Source organism: Microcaecilia unicolor, chromosome 9, assembly GCF_901765095.1.
Source record: "Microcaecilia unicolor chromosome 9, aMicUni1.1, whole genome shotgun sequence".
In the NCBI taxonomy this organism is placed as follows: Eukaryota; Metazoa; Chordata; class Amphibia; order Gymnophiona; family Siphonopidae; genus Microcaecilia; species Microcaecilia unicolor.
Window position 1 is genome coordinate 30010525 of NC_044039.1, and position 24340 is coordinate 30034864.

At 41.4% G+C, this 24340-nt stretch overlaps 1 protein-coding gene across 5 annotated transcripts in view; it reads left to right on the forward strand.

Annotated features, from left to right (window-relative positions):
* Positions 1 to 24340, forward strand: part of NUP37 (nucleoporin 37) — a 37833-nt gene that overhangs the window by 8259 nt on the left and 5234 nt on the right. For all 5 annotated transcript variants that reach the window (XM_030214393.1, XM_030214390.1, XM_030214391.1 and 2 more), the window contains exons 5-9: positions 8107 to 8201; positions 14298 to 14388; positions 16310 to 16491; positions 22882 to 22932; positions 24229 to 24322. In XM_030214393.1, the coding sequence (XP_030070253.1) occupies positions 8107 to 8201; positions 14298 to 14388; positions 16310 to 16491; positions 22882 to 22932; positions 24229 to 24322 (513 nt within the window). The remainder of the gene's footprint in view (positions 1 to 8106; positions 8202 to 14297; positions 14389 to 16309; positions 16492 to 22881; positions 22933 to 24228; positions 24323 to 24340) is intronic.

The following is a 24340-nucleotide window of genomic DNA, read 5'->3' on the forward strand; positions in this document are numbered from 1 at the left end:
GGGTGTCGGTACTCAGTACCCCCTCAAAAAAAGCCCTGGTGTTCTGAAGCATTTTGTTGTTACAGCTGGTATTTTGACTGTCCAGTGATAGATGTTTGTCAAGGATAATTCTTAGTATTTTTATCTCTTTTGAGCAGGGACTGTCCTTCTTTTGTTAAACTGTACAGCACTGCGTAACCCTAGCAGCGCTTTAGAAATGTTAAATAGTAGTAGTAGTAGTAGCTGTGCTTCAATTTTGTATGTTTGATTGTTGATTGTGATGTTTTGGTGTGATGCGGGGTTGTGATGGCTTGATAGAACCAAGAATTTAGTTTTGTCCCTATTCAGTGTGGGTTTGAATGTTACTGCCCAGTTTTCCATAACATCCAGACCTGTTTTAACTTTGTCCAGTATTTCTGTGACACTGTTTTTGAATGGTATGCAAATAGTGACATCATCTGCGTATATGAATGGGTTAAAACCCAATAGTTCCAGTTTTTTTTTCAGAGTGATGTCATCATTACACTGAAGAGTATTGGAATATTGGTCAACCCTGTGGTACCCCTCACTCGGAGATCCAAGATGTTGATAGCTGGTTGGACAGCTTCACCATGAGGCGTTTGCATACATTAAATGCCTATATTACTTAACAGTAGATGTTATGTTTTCTGTACCTCTGCTTTTTTATGCATGTATATGCCTGGACAGTTTTATAATGCTTATTTACATGCTCAAGTCCCTTATAAAATTACCCTCCAAAAGATTCACTTTTTGTATTGGGGGGGATCCTTTATGCTCTAGGGGTCCTTTTATGAAGCTGCGGCAAAAGAGGGCCTGCGCTGGCGTCTGAGCGTGTTTTTGACGCTCGCTGAGGCCCCCGTTTACCGCAGTGGGTAAAAGGCAGGTTTCCCTTTTCTTAAAGAAATGGCCGTGCGGCAAGTGAACCACTTTGTTTTGGGGGTGGGGGGAGTGGGAGCACTTACTGACACCCATTGAGGTGGTAGTAAGGGCTCCTTTGCTAACCTAGCGGTAACTGCATGCAGCACTGACCAATTACTGCCAGGTACACACCAGCACTACAAAAATTCAAATATTTTTGCATCACTGAAAGTGGCGTGCGCTGGGGGAGGGAACTACCACTGGGCTGCTGCTGCAGTAGTAGTGGTACTTCCCTTTTAGCAAGCAGTAAGCCCACTTTGGGCTTACCGCCACTTTGTAAAAGGGCCCCTTAGGGATTTATGGCAGGGGGTGGAGGCTGTTGGCTGTTCTCTCCCTGATGCTGGGAATGAGCTAACCCTTCTATGTCATCTAGACCTGGCGTTAAGGTTCCCACATTGTGCATGCCTTAAAATCTTCTGCAGCAGTTCGCTACACCAGCAGCTTGCTTTATTTATTTATTTATTCATTCATTCATTCATTCTTAAAACCCACTATTATCCAAAAACAAGTTTTGATTCAATGTGGCTTACAATTAACAGGAGAAGTTAGTGTTATTATTCAGTTCCAAGCAGTATGGAATATTAGCAGCATGAATAATGAACCATAAACTTTCTTGAAAAGATATGTTTTTAGTTCTTTTCTGGAGATAGTTATTGATGCATCTTATGACCTTGGGAATTGAGTTCCATCATTTGAAACCCAGATAGCTAAGTTCAGCCATGTAGATGGATTTGTAGATGATGTCTCTGCAGTTGGGTAAGTTCCTGCTGATAATTCAGTCAGGCCTAGCATGTAATCGGCAGACTTGCCAAACAGTATTTTGAAAATTAAAGTGCTAGTTTTAAAGAATAATCTAGCCTTGATTGGGAGCCACTGTAACATTACAAGCAGTGGCGTTACTCTATTGTATTTCAACTATAATATGATGCGCACTGATGTCTAACGCAAGGGTTTGCTTCTTTGTAAAAAACCATTTACTTCATCCAGTGCCAAGAAAGTTGTGCGCAGGCTTCATTCTAACTTTGCACTTCGATCTGCACTAACTTTCTACATCAGTTCCTGAGTGTATAAAATGTTTACATGCTCAGGTCCCTTATAAAATTGCCTCCCATAGTCACTCTCCGTGATATTCGGCACTATTTAAACGGCCAGGAACGACTAACGTTAAGCCAGCTAATTGCTAAAAGATATCTGGTTAGTTTCATTAAATATTAGCGATTAGCGCATAGGGGCTAACCAGGTATATCGCGAATATTCAAAGTTTGGCCTGCAAAGTTTAGTGGCCAAATCGGACCACTTAAATAGCAGTCCTATCTTTGCCTGCTATAAACTTAACCGGCCAGCGCTGAATATTCACATAACCAGTTAAGTATAAACCTTCCAAGAAAAACCCTCATATATTCAGTGCCAGTCACAAGAAACAGCCCAGCATTGAATATCCAGGTTTGGCGCCGGCTGAATATCAGGTCCACTCTGCTTATAAGTAGATACTGTAGGTAAAAATACTGGAGCAAAGAGACTTAAGAACATGAGAACTTGTCAGACAAAGAAACATGCAGGATAATGTTTTCAATAATGAAACTAATATTGCTTTAATTACATTTTATTTATTTGGATTTATTTACTGCCTTTTTGAAGGAATTCGCTCATGGCGATGTACCGCAAGAATAAGTCAAACATAAGCAATAGATAATTACAGCAGTAAAAATATTCAAACAGTATAAAGCATGGCATAGTATGCTATGTTACAATGTCAACACAATACGTAATAAAACATTGTCATAGACAGTGGGTTTCTTTTGGTTGTTTTTGCAGTTCATTCTATTTACCAACTTCCAGATAAACTGCCTAATTATTTCAACACTTCAGATAAACAGTTCACCAAGTTACTTATAACGTAGAGATGTGTTCATTTTGCAAGGACCTGACGTATATTGGCACATTTCTACTCCCTATGTAAATAAATATGTAAGACTTTGAATACATTGGATTCAAGAACCATCGGTGTATGCAACTATCAGGCCAATATTCAAAAAAAGCTGAGCTCCTAAGTTAGGCTCCTTATATTTGTTCCATTTTTGGCCAAACTCAAGGACCTAAGTTTTCAGCTGAACGTTTATCTTAATTTAGGAGCTTAAAAGTGATGCTTATAACTTTAGGCCTGCCATTAATTTGCCTAGCTTTAAGAGCATGGTGCTGAAAATCAGTAACTCCTAAGTTTTTTTTTTGTTTTGTTTTCTCTCCTCACTTTTTAATGCTCAAGTTTAGGAGTGTAGTGAACTTTTGTGAATAAATATAAGCACTCAGCCCTAAGTAAATTTTCAAAGAATCCAATTTATTTGCATTTCTCTAGAGTTAGGAGCAGAAATCTTTGGGGCTCACAATCTACGTTTTTGTACCTGGGCAATGGAAGGTTAAGTGGCTTGCCCAAGTTCGCAAGGAGCTGAGCCAGTTAAGTTGCACATGCATCTCGGCATCACACCCAAATTTAGGCACTATGGATGAGATTCTGTATATGGCGTCTAAAAAATTGGACCGGAAATCAATGCCAACTAAGCGTATTCTGTAATCTGTGCCTAGATTTAGGCGCCAGTTATAGAATACGCTTAGTTCATATTTCAGCGCCTTAATCTATATGCAACCATTTACACCAATGAAAACTTAGTGTAAGTCCTTGCGTGTCGATTTAGGCGCACTGGGCCATATTCTAAATTTTGGAATGCCCATGAAATGCCCATAACCACATCCCTTTTTGCCTGCACGCGTTAGAAGTTGGCGTACATCGTTGCAGATTACGCTTAGCGAGTTGTGCACTTAAATTCTAATCAATGCCAATTGGTGCTTTTTTAATATATGTATGTGTATATATATATAAAATGTGTATGTATAGTAAATTAATGTTGGTAGAATTACATGTTGTGGAAACATTGAGCAATTTTATTCATTGAATTCAATTACCCATAATTGTGCTGATGGATCATGTGACTAGACTTGGTTCTGATTGGATATAATCTTCCTAAACTAAGACATCCCACTTCTGTGTGACTAAGGTGAACTCCTTGTTTTCAGAGAATGCAATTTGCTTACTTGTATCGGGTGTTCTCCGAAGCCAGTCGTTCACCTGTCACACAAACCCATCCACCACCTCTAGTGAGGAGTTCTTTTATCCAGTCAAAACTATATACTATAAATGAGGGAGCCATGGGGCTTTGGCAGTGCAGGAATGAACTTTTGCAGGCTTTTCTCTTGCCAGTGGACTCTAAGCTTATCACCCAAAAGGCCAGAATCTTCTAATCACACAACTCAACTGAGTGCCTGGTAAGCTACCAGTTTCATCTGCTGCAGATAAGCAGCTTTGCTTTCTTCCCCTCCCGTAACCCATTTAATTTTTCAGTCTTTCAGAGAAGCATAAACTGCAGCATCATTCAGTACTTAAACTTTTCAGTTAGCATAAAAGAATGGCATTGAGTTTCCAGAATGCCAGCGTTTAGTGACTAAACCTTTCTTTTTTGAGAAATATCAAAGACTAGTATCCTGAGTTTCTTTTCAAGGTTAGAGAATAGATGAACCGTTCAAGTGTTTTTTTGCCATTTTCATCACCACGGGATGCAAACGCATCAAAACAAGCAACAATGTCCTCAATTTGAGTCACCAGGCTCTCCTTTATACTATGCTTACCCTTCATAATCACTCTCATCCTAGCTTACACATTTCATAATCCTTTTACAATGAAATCAGAAAACACTTCTGTTGAGTATCTGGTATGAGAATATGTGAGCACTCTGTAATTAGCACCTGCAGGAGAGATGCACAAGGCTTGTTCTCGTCAGACTGACCTTCCTATTACACTTTGATACATCAAATGCTATATATGTAAATAGTAATTATGTAGCACCTGGCTGGAGGGTTCCATCTTGGAACACAGATTACGAAATGCACACATTTCTGTTATTAAAAAGTAGCTGGGTGAATTATTTATGCTGGTTATGAAGAAATATTTGGACAAAGGTGTATGTGGAACTGTTTAATGGTATTCTATAGGAGAAAGGAAAGATTTTATAAAGCAAGGATACTTTCATTAGTCAATATATTAAGCTGCATGTTTCTTGGTCTTGATGACTTGTCTTTTTCTTAAGTCTCTTTACGAAAAGTGTGAATCTTTTTTTTTTTTTTTTTTTTTTTTTAAGTAATTTTATAAGAAACTTGAGAGTTCAAAATGTTGTTTACATGCTCAAGTAGCTGTTCTAAAATTACCCAGGCATATATATGCATAAAAAGTAGATGCATAGAGACACAATGATCAGTCATCCACACAGGAATGTATGCACTGCAAGTATCCACCTGCCAATATTTTCCGACAAGAATTGCATAAAATAGTTTGATAATTTTAGTTCTCTTGCAATGTTATGGGTGTGGAAATCTTCTGTTTTATAATGTTTGGCACCTTTATACATGAAGAAACAGAAGCAGGTAGATAATCCATGGTTTACCAAATCTTATAAAACTCTCCTATGGATCTTTGGAAAGATATTGGAGGAAGCAGAAGGATAATGGTTCTTATTTCGCCTGGAAAAAAAAGCTTAGACAATGTAAGTTGGCTGTTGGAGAAGCCAAATTGCAATTATTATGATCAGCTAGTTTGCAGTGCGGAGTCAGACAAGATTTTATTACAACCTTCATCGGACAAATTAGCTTTATTTTTTCATTCTAAAGTGAATAAGATTAGAAGCTCATTTAATTTGATGTCAGAAGATTACATTGAGTTGCAATGTGTAGATCTTCCTGATTATGTGGAGGCTGGTAGACTATGGGAACATTTTTCTTCAGTATATAAAGATTTAGGGGTATGTTTATGAAGGTACATTAGCGTTTCTAACGTGCCTTTAAAGTTAAGGCGTGTTAAATGCTAACACGCCTCTACATTTCTATGGGTGCATTAGTGTTTAACGTGTGTAAACCATTTACGCGTGTTAAACGCTAACATGTCTATAGAAATGTTTATGAAGGTGCTTTAGCGTTTCTAATGCGCCTTTAAAGTTAAGGCGTGTTAAACGTTAACACGCCTATACGTTTCTATGGGCGCGTTAGTGTTTAACGCGTGTAAACCATTTGCGCGTGTTAAAAACGCTAACGTGCCTTTAGCACACCTTAGTAAACATAGGCATTAGTGTCATAAGTGCTTAAAAAAATTGGCACAAAACGGGTTGGTTTTTTTGGGATGTCTATCCTTCATTTTATCTTAGGGAAATACCACCTGGAATCCTTGGTTGACTATTAATGCTATTAGAGGAGGGATCTTATCCAACAAAATAGCTAAAATTGCATTAACTCCAATTCCGAAGAATGTAGGAGCAGACTTGATACTAGTAGATAATTACAGGCCAGTGACTGGCATCCCCTGAATTGTTAAACTTTTGTAGTGTATAGTAAAATTACAATTTTCTGATTATCTTCAGTTGTGGGGAGTGGGTTTTTGGGGGGGGGGGTTGGGGGGCTCAGCACACAAGGTAAGGGAGCTATGCACCTGGGAACTTTTTCTGAAGTCCACTGCAGTGCCCCCTAGGGTGCCCGGTTGGTGTCCTGGCATGTCAGGGGGATCAGTGTACTACGAATGCTGGCTCCTCCCACGACCAAATGGCTTGGATTTGGTTGTTTCTGAGATGGGCGTCCTCGGTTTCCATTATCGCCAAAATCAGGGACGACCATCTCTAAGGTCGACCTAAATGTTGAGATTTGGGTGTCCCCGACCATATTATCAAACCAAAGATGACCGCCTATCTTGTTTCAATAATACGGGTTTCCCTACCCCTTCGCGGGGACGTCCTCAGGAAAACTTGCCCCCCCCCCCCCCCCCCCCCCCCCGGTTCGATTATGCCCCTCTTAATGTCGTCCGCATTGTAGCCATGGTTAAAGGCAAAATATAAATGATGTAAATAAAATAGAATTTTCCATCCCTTTCCTAAAAATTCCTAGCATCCTGTTTGTTTGTTTTTACTTCTGTCACACACTGGGCAGAAAATTTAAGTGTATTGTCTGACACCTAGATCTTTTACTTGGATACTAACGCCAAAGGTGGACCCTAGCATCAAGTAACTATTATTTAGATTATTCTTCCCAATGTGCATCACTTTGCATTTGTCCATATTAAATTTCATCTGCCATTTGGATGCCCAGTCTTCCAATTTCCTATGGTTTTCCTGCAGTTTTTCACAATCCACATGTGTTTTAACAACTTTGAATAGTTTTGTGTCATCTGCAAATTTAATCACACCACTTTGATTTCAAATTAATCATTTAATAAATACATTAAATAGCATCGGTCCCAGTACAGATCCCTGTGACACTCCACTATTTACCCTCTTCTATTGAGAAAAATGGACATTTAACCCTACCCTCTGTTTTCTGTCCAATAACCAATTCCTAATCCGCAACAGAACATTGCCTCCTATCCTATAACTTTTTAATTTTCTCAGGAGTCTCTCATGAGTAACTTTGTCAAAAGCTTTTTGAAAGTCTCTGTTGGGATCAAAAGCTGCAGAAATATCTACAAAAAGTAGCAGAAACATGGTAATAGTTCCCCTATCCATAAGGTATCGATCAATGAGACCAATAATGTCTGTATCCCACATGAGGCTGAGGATTTAACAAGACTTGTTAATTCCAATCACAAAATGGCTGCTGAGACCTCCCACAGCAGTCTCAGCAGCCATTGCGATGGGGCACAGGGCAGAAATGAGTGGGGTTCATTCTTTCCCCTGAAGAGGCCACTAGACCACCAAGAATGCCTAAGGTATGCCTGGGGAGGGCCTACAGATGATCAGACAGAATGGAAGGGTGTAGAGTGAGGGGGGGGGGGGGGGCTACCACTGGGAAGGGAGTTTTTGTGGTGAGGAGTGGGAGGATGATTTCTATTTCTGCCAAAACTGAGCGGCCAATTAAAATCACAGATTTGGTTTTGGCACAAACTGAAGATCTTGGGTTCAGTTAGGCTCTGAGCTACTGTCCATGCAAATTTTACATAACCAGACAACTCAGATCATAAACCAGGACTCTTTTCGTATTTCATTTTCACTATGAATCTTAATAATTGGACTATTCATTATTGCCCACAGAAGTAGCCAGAAGTTGTTGTTATGTTAACGTTTCCATCATTTAACACAGTATAATTAATTTTCTATGACTTGACAGGACATTGAAGGCCACTCGAGTTACATCAACGATGTGGTATTTTCTCCTAACACTGGCCAAAGTATTGCCAGTGTGAGTGATGATCACACCTGCAGGTAGGCAGTTCCTTTCCTGTTGTGGTCCATTTGCGTGCATTTGTCCTAGCAGTAGCTTTACAGTCAAGTAAATATTGTAGAGAGCTAATAAAACCTGATCTGTAGGAGGCTGTTGAGGATTCGGATGAAGACCAAGGGGCTAACACTGAGATTATCACAAGATTTTCTATTTGAGTGGTTCTCAGCCCAGTCTTTGGGGCAAACTCAGCCAGTCGGATTTTCAGGATATCCACAATGAATATGCATTAGAGAAATTTACATGTACTACCTCCTTGGTATGCAACTCTCTCTCATGAATATTTATTATGGATTTCCTGAAACCCTGACTGGCTGGGTGTTCCCCAAAGACTGGGTTGAGAAATGCTCAAATATTATCTTCTGATAATCTCAGCGTAAGCCCTTGATCTTCACTCCCAATCCTCAAGGGCCACCTAGAGGAATGTTTTTAGGAAATTCCTAATAAATATGCATTAGAGAGATCTTGAATACAATGGAGGTAGTAGGCATGCCGATCTCTCTTACGCATAAGGCATTCCTGAAAATCTGACCCGTTTGCGGCCCTCATAGACTGGGAGTGAAGACCAGAGGTGTACGCAGTAAAGTTACTTTCTAGCCTTTAGAACTACTTTTTTTGGAAATAGTGCAACTTGTAAAATTTTGAAATTATGTACAGTTTATATATGGGATGGTGGAGGATTAAGAGAGAGAGAGAGACACTGAGAATCATTTCAAGTTTTTAGACTTAAAGGCTTTAAGCCAGATACTCGTATTCCACCTATTTTTGAAAACTTTGAGGGTTTGGATTTAGACCTTCCAAAATGCTAGCTGAGGGTAGGTTACATATTAAGATGCAGTCCGAAGAGGAATTTTTATGCTCGGCACGTTTTCCATAACAGTGAATTTGTTCAAAAACTCTTCAGTATTAAAAATGCCTTTATTAATAAAATGGGGTATAGCGTTCACAACCACCAAAAATTCATCTTAAATTTGTTTTATTTGTTTAAAATAATTTTTGCTAAACTTAAATCTTAAACAGTGATGCCTTAATGCCAGTGCTTGCATCTTATGGACCCACAAGGATATATTTATCCTGTGCAGGTGCTGAAACCTTGAGACTGATTGGCTCATAAATATACTTCCATAGCATCCCTCAGATCAATCCAGAGACTTGTGAGTTTTGTCCGTCTACCAGCAGGTGGAAATAAAGAGAACAACAAAGTTCAGCCATATAGGACCCTGACAGCAGCCTCACTTTCAGTATTCTCTACCACAGTTTGGGGCCTGGGGGAAGGCTGGGGGCAGCAGGGGAGAGCAATCGGACATTCCTTTCTCCCCTGAATTTGTGCTATTGATGCACAAAGCCTTCCTCCTGAAGAGGCCTCAAGTTGGCTAGGTGCTTACTGGTGGAGACCCCTGTGGAAGTCCCGTGCATCCTGGACCGAAGAGGGCGTGTTTGGAGTCTCCCAGGGAGGTGGATGATATTTCTTTATTATGGTCCACATGTCGGAGGACTGCAAGTCTGTTGTCTCCAGGTGGTCTTTGGGGGAACCGTTGTAGGAGGGGGAATTGCCCCCGGAGGATGGGGAGGACCATACAGTGGCCAGTATGTTTCAGAAAGAGGAGCTGTACTTCCTCAATATGTGGGTGCTAGAGATTCTTAAGATCTCTGCTCCAGACCAGCTGGTGTCTGAGGCAACCGTACACCTAATGATGTTGGGGGACAAGAAGCCCCCAAGAACCTTCCATATTCACCTGGCCATGCGGATCCTGATTGCAGACCAGTGGGACACCCCAGAGGCAGGGCTGTGTGTTGGCATGGTTTAAGTGAAGGAAGCTATTAGAGCTAAAAAGAAAATCTTTCAGAAAATAGAAGAAGGAGCCGACTGAAAATAATAGAAAACAGCATAAGGAATGACAAGTCAAATGCCAAGCATTGATAAGGAAGGCAAAGAGACTTTGAAAAAAGATTGCATTGGAGGCAAAAACACATATCCCCTGATTCCGTAAAGGTCACCCAAAATTGCTTGTGCAAATTTAAGAATAGTCCCCATTTGTGTGTGCAGTGTAATACCATAACGAGCCAATTTAATAGGGTGTTAGGCGCATAATCCACACCTAACATTTACGTGTGGCCTGAAAAAGGGGGTACAGAAAATGGAACAGTCATGGGTGTTTCAGGATGGCGCGGGGGCATGGTTTTGAGTTATGCATGTAATTACAGAATAAGCGTGCTCATGCTTAAGTTTAGGCATGGGTATGTGCATTATGTTTTCATTGGTGCAAATGGTGACACCCAAATGTATGTGCGACCATAATGCTTAAGCGTTATTCTATAAACCACGCCGAACTTTAGGTGCAGCTTATAGAATAACGCTTAAGTGGGGGGGTTCGGCGCCGATTTTTAGACGCCATATATGTAATCTAGCCCATAGGAAAAACTTTAGGTTTGTTAGAAGCAAGAAGCTGATAAAAGAATTAGTTGGACCTCTACATGACCGAGGTGTAAAGGGGGCATTCAGGGAAGACAAGGCCATAGCAGAAAAATTAATGACTTGTTTGCTTCAGTCTACACCGAGGAAGATATGGGAGAGATACCAGTGCCAGAAATGATATTCAATGCTGATGAGTCAGAGAAACTGAAACAAATTTCTGTAAAACTAGAAGATGTACGAGGGCAATTGACAAACTGAAGAGTAGCAAATTGCCTGGACTGAATGGTATATGTCCCAGAGTACTGGTAGAATTGAAAAGTGAACTTTCAGAGCTGTTGTTAGTAATATGTAATTTATCTTTAAAATCGAGCATGGTGCCAGAAGATTGGAGGGTGGCCAATGTAATGCCAGTTTTTAAAAAGGGTTCCAGAGGTGATCTGGGAAATTATAGACAGGTGAGCCTGACTTCAGTGCTGGGCAAAATGGTAGAGACTATTATAAAGAACAAATTACAGAGCATAGAGTAGAAGGTAATGTCCTATTGTGGATCAAAAACTGGTTAAAAGAAAGAAAACATAGAATAAGGTTAAATGATCAGTATTCTCAATGGAGAAGGGTAGATAGTGGGGTGTCTCAAGGGTCTGTGCTGGGACTACTGCTTTTTTTTTTTTTTAACATATAAATTATCTAGAGATGGGAATAACTAGTGAGGGAATTAAATTTGCTGACTTGTAGATGATGATGACAGAAAGTTATTCAAAGTTGTAAAATTGCAAGAGGACCATACGATACTGGCAGACCGGTCATCCAAATGTTAGATGGACCTTTAATGTGAGCAAGTGCAAAGTAATGAATGTGGAAAAGAGGAACCCAAAACTATAGATACTTGATGCAAGGTTCCATATTAGGAGTCGCCACCAAGGAAAAGGATCTAGGTGTCATTGTTGATACGTTGAAACCCTCTGCTCAGTGTGTAGCGGCGGCTAGGAAAGGAAATAGAATGATAGAAATTATTAGGAAAGGAATAGAAAACAAAGATGAAACTGTTATAATGCTTTTGAATCACTCCATGGTGCAACCGCACCTCAGATACTGTGTGCAATTCTGGTCACCGCATCTCAAAACAGATACAGCGGAATTTAGAAAGGCACAAAAAAGGGCAACGAAGATGATAAAGGGGATGGAATGATTTCCCTAAGAGGAAAAGCGAAAGTGGCTAGAGCTCTTCAGCTTGGAGGCGAGAAGGCTGAGGAGAGATATGATTGATAGAGGTCTATAAAATACTGAGTGGGATAGGTAGACGTGAATCGCTTGTTTACCCTTTCCAAAAATACTAGGACTGGGGGGCACGCAATGAAGCTACTAAGTAGTAAATTTTAAAACAAACCGGAGAAAATATTTCTTCACTCAGCTTGTAATTAAACTCTGGAATTTGTTGCCAGAGAACATGGTAAAAGGAGTTAGCCTTAGCAGGGTTTTAAAAATGTTTAATTTCCTAAAAGAAAAGTCCATAAGCCATTATTAATATGGAATTGGGGAAAATCCACTGCTTATTTCTAGGATGAACAGCATAAAATCTGTTTTACTGTTGTGGGATCTTGCCAGGTACTTGTGACCTGGATTGCCCACTGTTGGAAACAGGATACTGTGCTTGATGGACCTTTGCTGTCCCAGTATGCATAAGAGCATAAGAACAGCCATATTGGGTTAGACAAATGGTCCATCCAGCCCAGATTCCTGCTTCCAGCAGTGGCCAATCCAGGTCACAAGTACCTGGCAGAAACACAGTTAGTAGCACCATTCAATGCTACCAATCCATGGACAAACAGTGGCGTCCCCCATGTCCATCTCAATAACAGACTATAGACTTTTTCTTCAGAAACTTGTCTAAACCTATTTTAAACTTGATACACTAACCACTGTTACCACATCCTCTGGCAACTAGATCCAGAGCTTAACTATTCTTTGAATGGAAAAATGTTTCCTCCTATTTGTTTTAAAAGTATTCCCGTGCAATTTCATTGAGTGTCCCCTGGTCTTTGTACTTTTTGAGTGAGAGAAAAACCGATTCACCTCCACCTGATCCACTCCACTCAGGATTTTGAAGACCTCAATCATATCCTCCCCCCTCAGCTGTCTCTTTTCCAAGCTGAAGAGTCCTACCCTCTTTAGCCTTTCCTCATACTAGAGCAGTTCCATCCCCTCTTATCATTTTGGTCGCTCTTCTTTGAACCTTTCCTAATTCCTCTATATCCCTTTTTGAGATATGGTGACCAGAATTGAACACAATACTCAATGTGCATCAATTTGCATTTGTCTATTTTAAATTTCATCTGCCATTTGGATGCCCGGTCTTCCAGTTTCCTAAGGTCTTCCTGCAATTCTTCAGAATCTGCATGTGCTTTAACAACTTTGAATAGTTTTGTGTCATCCGCAAATTTCATCACTTCACTCGTCGTCCAGATTTCCAGATCATTTATAAATATGTTAAACAGCACTGGTACAAGCACAGATCCCTGCTGCACTCCACTATTCACCTTCCTCCATTGAGAAAAATGGTCATTTAACCCTACCCTCTGTTTTCTGTCCAATAACCAATTCCTAATCCACAACCAAACATTGCCTCCTATCCCATGACTCTTTGGCAATGCTTATGTTCTTGTATTCTTTAAAGTCAGATATCTTTTTGGGATGGATGTGGTTGGAATTGAGACGGCCTGAAAAAGCTAGTAGGATGCCAGGTTCAGAAAACTATTTGACTATTCCACAAATAAGGTACTAGGAGATGAAAACTTTGTGATGCATATTTGGAACCAGTGGCGTACCAAGGTGGGGGCGGTCCGCCCCGGGTGTTAGTGGGTGGGGGGGGGGTGCTCCTTCGGCGCTGCAGACTGCAGGCAGCCCGCGTCTCCTGCCTCCATCCTGCTGTGCCTTAAAGAAAAATCTGAAAAGCAGCATGGCAGGCATGCTTCTCGTCTGCCCTGCCTGCTTGTAAAAGAAAGCGGCAAATCTCCTCGTCGACATCGCGACGTTGCGTCGGGTCTTCCCTCACTGGGAACCCAAATGAATGGCTGTGCCCATGAATTGCAATAGTGGCAAGTGCCTGAAAGACAGGAAGGGATCAAGTGAAGTACTCCTGGGAACAAATCCAGTCACTTAAAAAGGACACACTGGGAATTAATGAAGCGGGTGAAAGAGAAATAACATATCTGAATTCTGAACCATCCCGAGGGAACAAGAAAAGGGATTTAGAGTTATCGGAGGCAACATTTGGATAAGATTTTATGAGGGTAAGCATGGAAGAACAAATTGAAATCTAACTAATGAAAATAACAAGACCACAATAGTCAAAGTGCAGGAGATCATAGTTAAGGTGCATGTGTTTTGAGAGGGTTACAAAGCCATAGGTCAAGAAATAGAAAGATAACAAGGATAAAGGACCCTAGTGATCCAAGTGCAATTCAAATTATAAGACCTGGGCCTTGTCACTCTCTAACTAGGATTTCAGCTTGACTTGTTCACGTCCATTGTAAAAATGTCATTATATTATGTTCAGTCTTCTCTGACCTCTTGACTAAATTATGATAGGGCTGAAAAATCTAATGAATGTGTTTACAGACAAGTATCAATAAAGCATTATTGTAATGCATATTTTGACTCTTAGAGTTTGGGATTTGGAAGGCAATGAGAAAGCTTCCTTTGTTCTGCGTTCACCTGGAATGAGTGTGTGCTGGCACCCTGAGGAAGAATTCAAGGTTGGCATTTACAGGTTACTTTTTTTTTCTCTTCATTAAAATATAGACATTTTTACGTATTGTGAATCTTTGAAACGGTATTTTCAGCCAAGTTGTTCAGGTTAAACCACTGAGCTGCAAATCTAGAGAGCCCTTTGCCATTCACTGAAACAAGTCACTTAAACTCTTTCTTAAGGCCTGTGATGAGTATGTTGTTGTAACTTGCTTAGAACTTTAGCCAGTAGATGAACTATAAAAATATTCAACTTGGTTGCAGTTGGCTCCACTGTTGTTACTTAAAGGCTTATGTCTTGTTTGTGTATCTTTATTGAACTTGAATTGTGAGCTTCAGGAAGCAGGGACTGTCTGTCATGAGTCTAAATTGCTGCATGTTCCAGGTAGCTCTACAAATGAATATAATAGTAAAAATAACATATGTACCTATTTATTACTCTGCTGGAAAACAGGAGTTCTCTTAGATGTGCATCTTGATAGCGTGCACTTTGCATAGAAAAACAAAATACTTGGAACAGTTTCAGTGCCATGGAATGATAAATTTTGCTTCCTCAGGTGCACCATTTTATTTAAAAAAAACAAAAACAAAAAAACCTACCTTTGCAACACTCTAAAAACTGTCCGAGCACATGGTTTGTTTGAAATTGATTTCTGTCATAACAAATCAGTGCAGCATAAAGGCATTTTTTTTTTTTTGTTACATTTGTACCCCGCGCTTTCCCACTCATGGCAGGCTCAATGCGGCTTACATGGGGCAATGGAGGGTTAAGTGACTTGCCCAGAGTCACAAGGAGCTGCCTGTGCCTGAAGTGGGAATCAAACTCAGTTCCTCAGTTCCCCAGGACCAAAGTCCACCACCCTAACCACTAGGCCACTCCTCCATTTGAAACAGCTAAAGGATATAAAGCAAAATCAGTACAACCAACCAATAAATATATTGATCATATAACAAAGCTAAAACATAAAATTATAAAAACAAAATCAATAAAGCCACCCACTAAATTTGAGGCCCAGTATACCAGAGGTATGAGATCTATTTGCATTTACTACTCCCATTGCATGCAAACTGATCTCATATTCATTGTGGAATTCCTGAAAACCAGGTTGGGTTGGGGACCTCGAGGACTGGATTTGAGGACCCCTGCCTTAAGAGGGGGAGGTTCATTCTAATCTTGTTATGTGCAGAACAAACTTATTTGGAAAGAGTGTCTCACAGTCCTTAAATCTCCTCCCTCCATCAGATTAACAGTACCTGAATCCTCGTTATGGCCCAATGCAAGGCAACAGAAAGAGAACTCCTTAGTCCAGCGAGGCCTTAAGTCTATTACAGTGGTAGTACTGCCTTCTTTTCCTTACTTTAGGTCCATTCTTTCAGATATTCAGGAACCTTGCCCCAGGCTTGTTTAGTTTGTCTTCTTTGAGGAAAAAAAAATGCATACCAAAAAAAAAGTGTGTTAACATTATTTATTTTAATATCGAAGCAAAGAACTGTATTATTCAATAATTGAGGTTATACCTGCATAAATAAAATATTTATTTATTTAACACATTTCTACCCCACATTTTCCCACTAGTAGTATCATGATTTATGTTTGAAAAGTAGTATTATATATGACCTTTTTGTATTATAAATACCATATTTAGAAGGTGGGGTTAAGAGCAAATAATTTATGAACCTAAAGCCTTAAAAAGAAATGGTACAGAATTTTATTTATATAGTGTGGAGGAGTTGTCTAATGGTTATGCAGTGGCCTGAGTACCGAATTTGATTCCCACTGAGCTCCTTGTGACTGTAGGCAAGTCACTTCACCTTCCATTGCCCCAAGTACAAAATAAGAACCTTTATATAATATGTAAACCGCTTTTTAAGAAAGCAGATATATGGTGAGCTACAGAAATACGTCAATACTTGGATTTTCTCTCCCAGTTGATGGTGGCGCAGAAGAACGGAACAATCCGATTCTATGATGTTCTCACCCAGCAGGCCATTCTGTCACTTGAATCAGAGCAGGTTCCATTGACGTCAGCTGACTGGTGTTTAAAGAACACATTCAAAGTAGGAGCAGTTGCCGGAAACGATTTTTTGATATGGGATATGACTCGTTCTAGGTATGTACGAGGGGTATTTTTTCTAGGTCCTTCAATTTTTTTTTCACCTAAAAGTTGCGTTAACCAAGACCTACTTTAATTCATCTTATATTCATAGATTGCATTTGACCCATTGTACTGTAGGGTGATGATTTAAGCAACATAGAAGAGATAGCAGCCAGAATACAGATCGGGCTGATTCTGCTATTTTTGCCTCTAACTTACTGGGCAGGAATTTATATTGATGCAAGTGGAGCACTTGTACAAAGCCTGTTGGGACTGCCACTTTTATAGAGCCAATAGTCACCCTACCATCATATTCCTGTAAATGATTGCATCTTTAGATATTCAAGAGTTGCATGTCTTTTCATGTAGCTGATTTAATATTTTGTATACATCATGAAATATAGTAACGAGTATACTAGAATGTAGCTGTATGAGTCTTGGCGTACTGATGGGTCAAGACTGTGAACCTCTGAACTTGACCTTCATTTCCGTTGCTGTTTTTTTTTCTGCCACCAGAATTATATCAAAGTTTTAGGATGCTACATTTTGCCCATCTTGTGTTAGCTATGTTACTGAGGCGATACTCCAAAAGAGTTCCATGAGTCATGTCTGTATGTCTTTGTGAAAAGGTGAGAAAGTCCCCATACTGAAATGAAACAGCGTTACAGACCATGGTACATCATCCCTTTTGTTACTTTGTTGGTTCTTTTCACTGAATCCTTTAGATTTGGTCATCGTCTTTATGTGGAAGAAAAGGTAGTCACTGAGAACCAAGCCTTGAATGTATTAAATAAGATTTAAATTTAATGATTTATATGTTCTGAAAGTGTAGTATATGCAGTAGGTAAAAATAATTGAATTTATTAAATGTAAAAGTCCTTAGCAGCAGACAAATCCAGACTTGTGGGTTATGACCATTGTACCAGCAGGTGCAGATAGAGAGCACTGAACTGAACGCTGATATAGGATAGTATGCTCCTTGCCAGTCAGTACTCTGTGTCTCTAGCAGACAGATAGATGGTCTCGCTCAGTTTTTTTGGGCTTTCTCTGCTGCTTAGCTCCTGTTTTGGGTTTCCTAATTCAGCCAAGTTTGGGGGTATAGGCTAAATAGTACCTATTTCTGGTGATGCCAGGTCCCTACCTTTCCCCTGTCCTGCTGCTGGCTTCTTCGCCTTCCTTCTTCACAGGAGGGGGGGACCCTAGGGGATTTTCAGGGGGCAAAACAATAACAACAAAAATAAGCAATTTGACTACTGCTGCAGCTGATACTGGAAGGGAAGGCTTCCCTGCTCTGCTCCCTGCTTGACTTCTGCAGAGAAAACAGCAGGCTTCACTCCTCACTGGTTTGTGCTGTGTACAGCTTTAAATTTTGTTATTTTCTTGTTGTGCTGCACTCGCGGTTTGAATTCCTGATGATTGCAGAATTAGTGAAGTGCTGTTCTTGCTGTGAGAAGCAGAGAGCAACGTTGGGACAGTGTTCCTACTGCTTGGTGGGCTCTGAATCTGCTGAGAGTGAGGCAGAAGGGACGGGGCCTTCATTTTCCCATATAAAGAATGTGCTGCTGCCTGCATTTTTTTTCTCTCTCCCACGTGGGCATGGTGACCCCGCAGCCATCTTGGACAGCCTCTTCAACCCCCCACCCCACACACACACACTGAAGAGTTGATGCAGGGCATGGGTCAGTCAGCAGCAGCAGCATCATCACAGTTTTCTTTCTCTATCTTGGGCAGCTTTAACTTCTCCAGCTCTTCAGGAGAGATGGGGTAAAGGTGGGACATAGCCCGTGCCACTTTCAAACTGGCATCCAAAGTGGACCATTGAACTGTTAATTTCTGAATGGCCTCATCAACTGGAAAGAACCTAGGTGGTTGCTTAGTGCTAGTAATCTTAGGATTATCTGCCTCTGTGCAGGACCTAGGGGCAGTGATCCCAGTGCGACCGCTAAAGCGAGACCTGAGCAGATACTTCATCTACTTCATGGTTCCAAAAAAAGGGGGTACCTTCCATCTTGTTCTCGACCTCAAGCAGGTCATTAAGTTTTTGAAGGTCAGACATTTTGCATGGAAACCTTGTTCTCGGTGATTGCAGCAGTACAGCCTGGAGAGTTTCTCACCTCGCTGAATCTAAGGGAGGCTTATTTGCATATTCCCATATGGTCTCCTCACCAACGTTTTCTGTGATTTGCGGTTCTCGAACACCACTTTCAGTTCAAGGCAGTGCCCTTTGGGTTGTTGGCGTTCCGCAGGACCACCTCCAAGGTCATGGTGGTGGTGGCCTTGTTCTGTGAAAAGAAGGGATCAGGGTACATCCTTATCTGGATGACTAATTTATCAGAGTGTCCTCTGTGCAGGAGAGCCATTGTGTCACCTCCAGAGTAATCTTTCTTCTACGGTCCCTGAGTTGGGTGGCCAGTCTACCCAAGAGTCACTTGGTCCTGGTTCTGGAATATCTGGGAGTTCATTTTGATACAGTGCAGGGGAAAGTCTGTCTTCCAGACCTCCGGAACGACAAGCTTCAAGCACAGATCTGCAGCTTGTTGTAAGATCTGAAGCCACACACCTGGGATTATGCCCAGGTACTAGGATCCATGGCAGCGACTTTTGATGTGGTGTCATGGGCCATTGTGCATATATGGCCTCTTACATAGTAAAATAGTAACATGTACATAGTAACATAGTAGATGATGGCAGATAAAGACCTGTACGGTCCATCCAGTCTGCCCAACAAGATAAACTCATTACATAAAGTATGATGTGATACTTCATATGTACATCTGATCTTGATTTGTCGTTGCCATTTTCAGGCATAGACTGTAGAAGTCTTCCCAACACTGTCCTTCTAATACTTCTGAAGTTGTCGTTGAAGCCCCTGAAAAGCTCCACTCCAGCCCATCCAGATCTATTCAGCTATGATCAGGGCACAGACCGTAGAAGTTTGCCCAGCACTGGCCTTGTTATCCAACTTCTGAAGCTGACGTTTGTAGGAGTATTTCCCTGTGTGTCTCACCTTGCGGGCCTTGGCCTGTATAATCCTATGACAGCAAAATGGAGGCTGTAAACTCTGACCTGCACATCTCTGTGTCAGCAAGAAGCAGCTTGTGGAAAATTACAGCAGAAGCTCAACTCCAAGGACATGCTGTGGGCAAACCAGGCCCCCCTTATCTCCATGAGAGGCTGGCTCCAGCAAGGCGGGTGAGAAACAGAAAATGCATACCAAAATGTAACAACTTGACGGTCAAGAACAACGGACCTGTTCTTGCCAGGCAGTGAGCCGAGAAAGATCCAGATTGGTTCCTGCAGCCACCGGATCAAGAGGTACTGGGAAGTGCGGGAACAAGAAGGAGTTAGTCGGAAGCCTTGGAAGAAGGTGGAGGTGGAAAGAAGACCAGTGAGACCTAATAAGGTCCACCAACTGATGAACTGTGTATCTGGAGGAAAGTATCGTGGTTCAGCTGTACCTGCCCTGAGTGACCTGTGACCTCTTTGTCTGCTGCAGAGTGCTATTCCAGCTCTGACTAAGACTCGCTGCCATATCAGCTTGAGTCTGTGAGGTGTCCCGTGCATTCCCGGAAGACGACCCTGAGGTCTCAGCCTTGTGAGAAACACGGTGATTCATTTCCTACTAGTCGGGGGCTAGTTAGTGGTATTTACCTGAGCAGAAGGCTGGTGCCGTCATACTTGTGATCAGGAGAAGCTGCTAATAACTGTACTACCTCGTAACATAGTGTGACTTATCAGTGGTGTAATATTATCTGGTAACCAGTAAGAATTAGTGTTTAGTAGTGTGACGTATGAGTGTAAGTTTTATCAGCCAGTAATTTTGTATTCAGCCAAAGCTTTGCAGAGTTCTATTTTGTATACCTTAGCTATATTTTCTTACCTGATATACCATAATAAATCTAATATATATGTATCAGCCTGCGTTTTCAGCTGCAGTTCTTTCTAACGGAAGCATTTGGCTAGGTTCCAAGGTTCCCACCCCTAGACCTCATACAGGATTATTTGCTTGCAGATAGTTGTGCTTGGGGAACCTGGACACAGGTAATTTATTATCTGTGATTTATCCTACACTTTGCTTCGCAGTTAATCTTAAGCAGTCTGTGTTGTCCCATTGGTTCTCTTCCCCCCCCCCCCCCCCCCCCCCACTATTCAGGACTATAACCAACATGTTGTCTGGACACCTTTGGCCAGGAACAGCATGTCGTAGTGGCTCCATTCGGCCAGCTTTCTTCAGGGGATGCTGCTGGCTTCACCACCTTGGATGGTGGTGGTCACGGACACCAGCCTGACTAGTTTTGGGGCTCATGTTCATCCCAATGCTCAGGGGGTATGGAGCAACTCAGTCATTGTAGCTGATCAGGTGCCTAGAGCTCCAAGCTGTTTGCAAGACTCTCTTGGCTTTTCAGTCCCTGCTCAAGGGCAAGCCGGTCCAGATAATGTCAATATGGTGGCCTATATAAACAGACAGGGTGGTATCTGATAGCGAAGGAGGTGCACCTACAACTTCAGTGAAAAGAGCAGAATTTGATGCTCATTTTGGCAGCACACATCGCAAGGGTGCTAAATGTGCAGGCAGATTTGCTCAGCTAGAATTTTCTGGATCCGGCCAATTGGGAGCTATCAGAGAAGGCCTTTCAGTTGATAACTTGGAAATGGGGCACTCCAATTCTGGATCTCATGGCATTGCATTGCAACCCCAAACCTCCTAGATTCTTCAGCAGAAGAAAGGAGCACGGTTCCAAAGGCCTGGACACTCTGCTTCAGCCATGGCTGTTGACAGGTCTTCTACACATACCTGCCATGGCCACTGATAGGAAGGGTGCTCCACAAAGTCATGCTTCATCTGGGTCTGGTGATTCAGATAGGCCACAGATCTCGCTCACCTGATAGTGGACAAACCTCTGCACCTGCCCCATCTCTGGATCTTCTTTTGTCAGGGTCCATTTCAAATGGACGATCCATCCTGTTTTGGTCTTACAGTTGGCTCTTGAGTAATCGAAGTTGAGGAAGAAAGGATAATTTGGTTATTACTACCTTGTTGCAAGCATGGAAGCATTATACCTCATCTGCTTATGCAAGGGTTTGGAGAGTTTTTGAGTCTTGGTGCTTGCAGTGGGCAATTTTGCCACTTTAGTCTTTCCTTGCCACAGATCTTCACCTTCATGCAGGAGGTCCTTTCGAAAGGTTTCTTGCACCTCACTGAGGGTTCATATAGCAGCCTTGGTTTGTTTCTGTGATCATCTGCAAAATTTTTCCTTAGCAGCACATCCAGACATGGTGCATTTTTTGAAAGTGGTCAATCACTTAAAGCCTCTGCTGCGGCATCCCTGTCCAAAATGGAACTTCAATACAGTGCTTCAAGCCCTACAGCAGGTTGTCTTCATAAGGCTACATTGAAAGATCTCACATTGAAGGCAGTGTTTCTGGTAGCAATTTCGTCCGTGCGGTCTGAGCTCCAGGCCTTGTCCTTCAAGGATCCCTTTCTCTATTTTTTGAAGGCTGGGGTCACTGTCCACATGGTGCCTTCCTGTCTGCCCAAGGTAGTGTCTTTCTTCCATATGAACCAGCCCTTATTTCTCACATCATTTGAGAAGGAGGATTACCACAAGGCTCCTTCATTATCTTGATGTTCATCAAGCAGTTCTTCAGTAACTTCAGGCCACAAATGAGCTTTGGCGCTTGGATCACCTCTTTATTCTCTTTGAGCGTCCCAATCTGGGTGCAGTGGCCTCTAAGCCTACCATTGCTTGGTGGATCATGGAGGCTATTGCTTTGGCATATGTGCTGGAAGGAAATCTCCTCCCCGTAGTCGTTGGGCACACTCTACTAGGGCTCTGTCTACTTCTTGGACAGAGTCCTATGTTTTATTTTTTTTTCTGGATGAAATCTGTAGGATCAACTACCTGGTCTTCGTTGCGTACGTTTTATAAACATTACCATGTGGCATTAGGGGAGTCTTCCTTTGGCGCGTCACTTCTTTCTGCAGTGGTGTCGGAATCCCTGTTTGAGGACTGCTTTGCTATATCCCTCAAGTCTGGATTCATCTGCTGCTAATGACAAGGAAGGAAATAATAATATATCTTAACTGAAAATTTTCTTTCCTTTAGTCACAGCAGATTAATCCAGAGTCCCCCACCCCCGGTAGTGAGGATGGTGCCTGTCTTTTTTTTTTTTTTTTTTTCCTTTTGTTTCTTTGAGGAGGGAATCATGTTTCTTTAATTGTTCCTTCTGCTTTGTTATGAGAAATACTGACTGGCCAAGAAGCATACAGTCTTATATCAGAGTTCTGTTCAGTGCCTTCTGTCTCTAATTCCTGGTAGATGGTCATAACCCACAAGTCTGGATTTGTCTGCCATGAAAGAAAATTATCAGATATCATATCCTTTTTCCTTTTTTCCATTACAGCTATCCACAAGATAGGAGGCCTGTGCATGTGGACAAAGCTAGAGTATTCAGGTACAATATTACTGTATATGAACAGATCTGTGTGAGTGTGGGTAGAAGCAGATGGAGTTAAAGGGGTTTGGGGGGTCTATGGTTTCCTTGGAATTTGGTCAGTATTATATGTCTACTGTATTTCTTTTGTACCAAAAGCATTTATTTAGAGCATTCTAATTATCGTATAAACTACTATGCAAGATTATAAGTGCATTATTTGCAATAACATTACATACACACACACACACACACACACACACAAAGAATGCAAAGATTATAGCACCTCCCACCCCCCTTGCGACTACCCTGGTGATCTAGTTGTGTAGGATAGGAGAGATCCCCAGTCACTCTTGCCTGTGTCCGCTCTACTCTCAAAGTAGCTGCTCTACAGGTGGGCAGGGAGGAGAGGCAACTCCTGTTCTAAGGGGAGGGGGAGAGAAGGAGGACAAAGCACAAATTTTGATTGTCAGTGAAAACACACGATCAGTTTAAGCCAAAATCATGGCCTAGCCTTTTGGCCGAAACTAAAACTGGGCAGAAAAAGGATTTTGAGCCAATCTGCAGGGACATCCGTAGCCATTTTTCTACAAGTTACACCAGGCAGACGTTTTTGTGCCTGGTTTTTTGGTGGTCATTATTTGGACATTTTATTTTGGACATTTCCAGCGAACAGGAAATTCTGACATTTTTTCCTGTTTGAAAATGGCTGTTAGATGATTGGGTTTGTGTTGTTTGGTTTGTTTGTTTTTTTTTACATTATGAGCAGAACCTTTTCGAAAATGCCCCTCCACATGTCATTAAGAGCAAAGCTACAGAAATCATGGCTAAATTGAAGTCTCGGACATCTGTGCCTACATGTGATTCATGTAAAAGTATGTGCTGCCTTGTCATTGTATGTACTTTTATAAACATAATCCGTGAAAGCTTTATGCCCATGTTGGAACATTACATGTGATATTCTTTGAAGAGGCTGTTTTCTATTCACCCCTGTTTTCTGGCTGAGAGATAAACTAGAAGATGAAAATGACAAAGCAGTCTCATTTTTATTTTTTCCCCCTTGCATTAGAATAAATTCTGTACTAAGGGAGGAAGAAATCAACATGGGGTACCTTAAGACGAGTTATTTTACCTCATTGCATAAAATGGATCCTGTGGTAAAATAGCATGAGTTCTGGAAAAATAACCCGTCTTTAACGGTAGCCCACATTGATAGCTTCCCTCCTAACTTTGATTAAAAATAGTCATTGCACAAAAGATATGCTAGGGATATTTTTGTATTTAAATTCAGCAGTCCTTTCACATTTCATTTTTTAGGTGGTGTAAAGCTAATGAAAACTTGTTTGCAACTACTGGGTGTCCAGGAAAGATGAATAGCCAGCTTCTGGTCCATCATTTTGGACACAGCCAGGTAACATTTAGCGTCTAC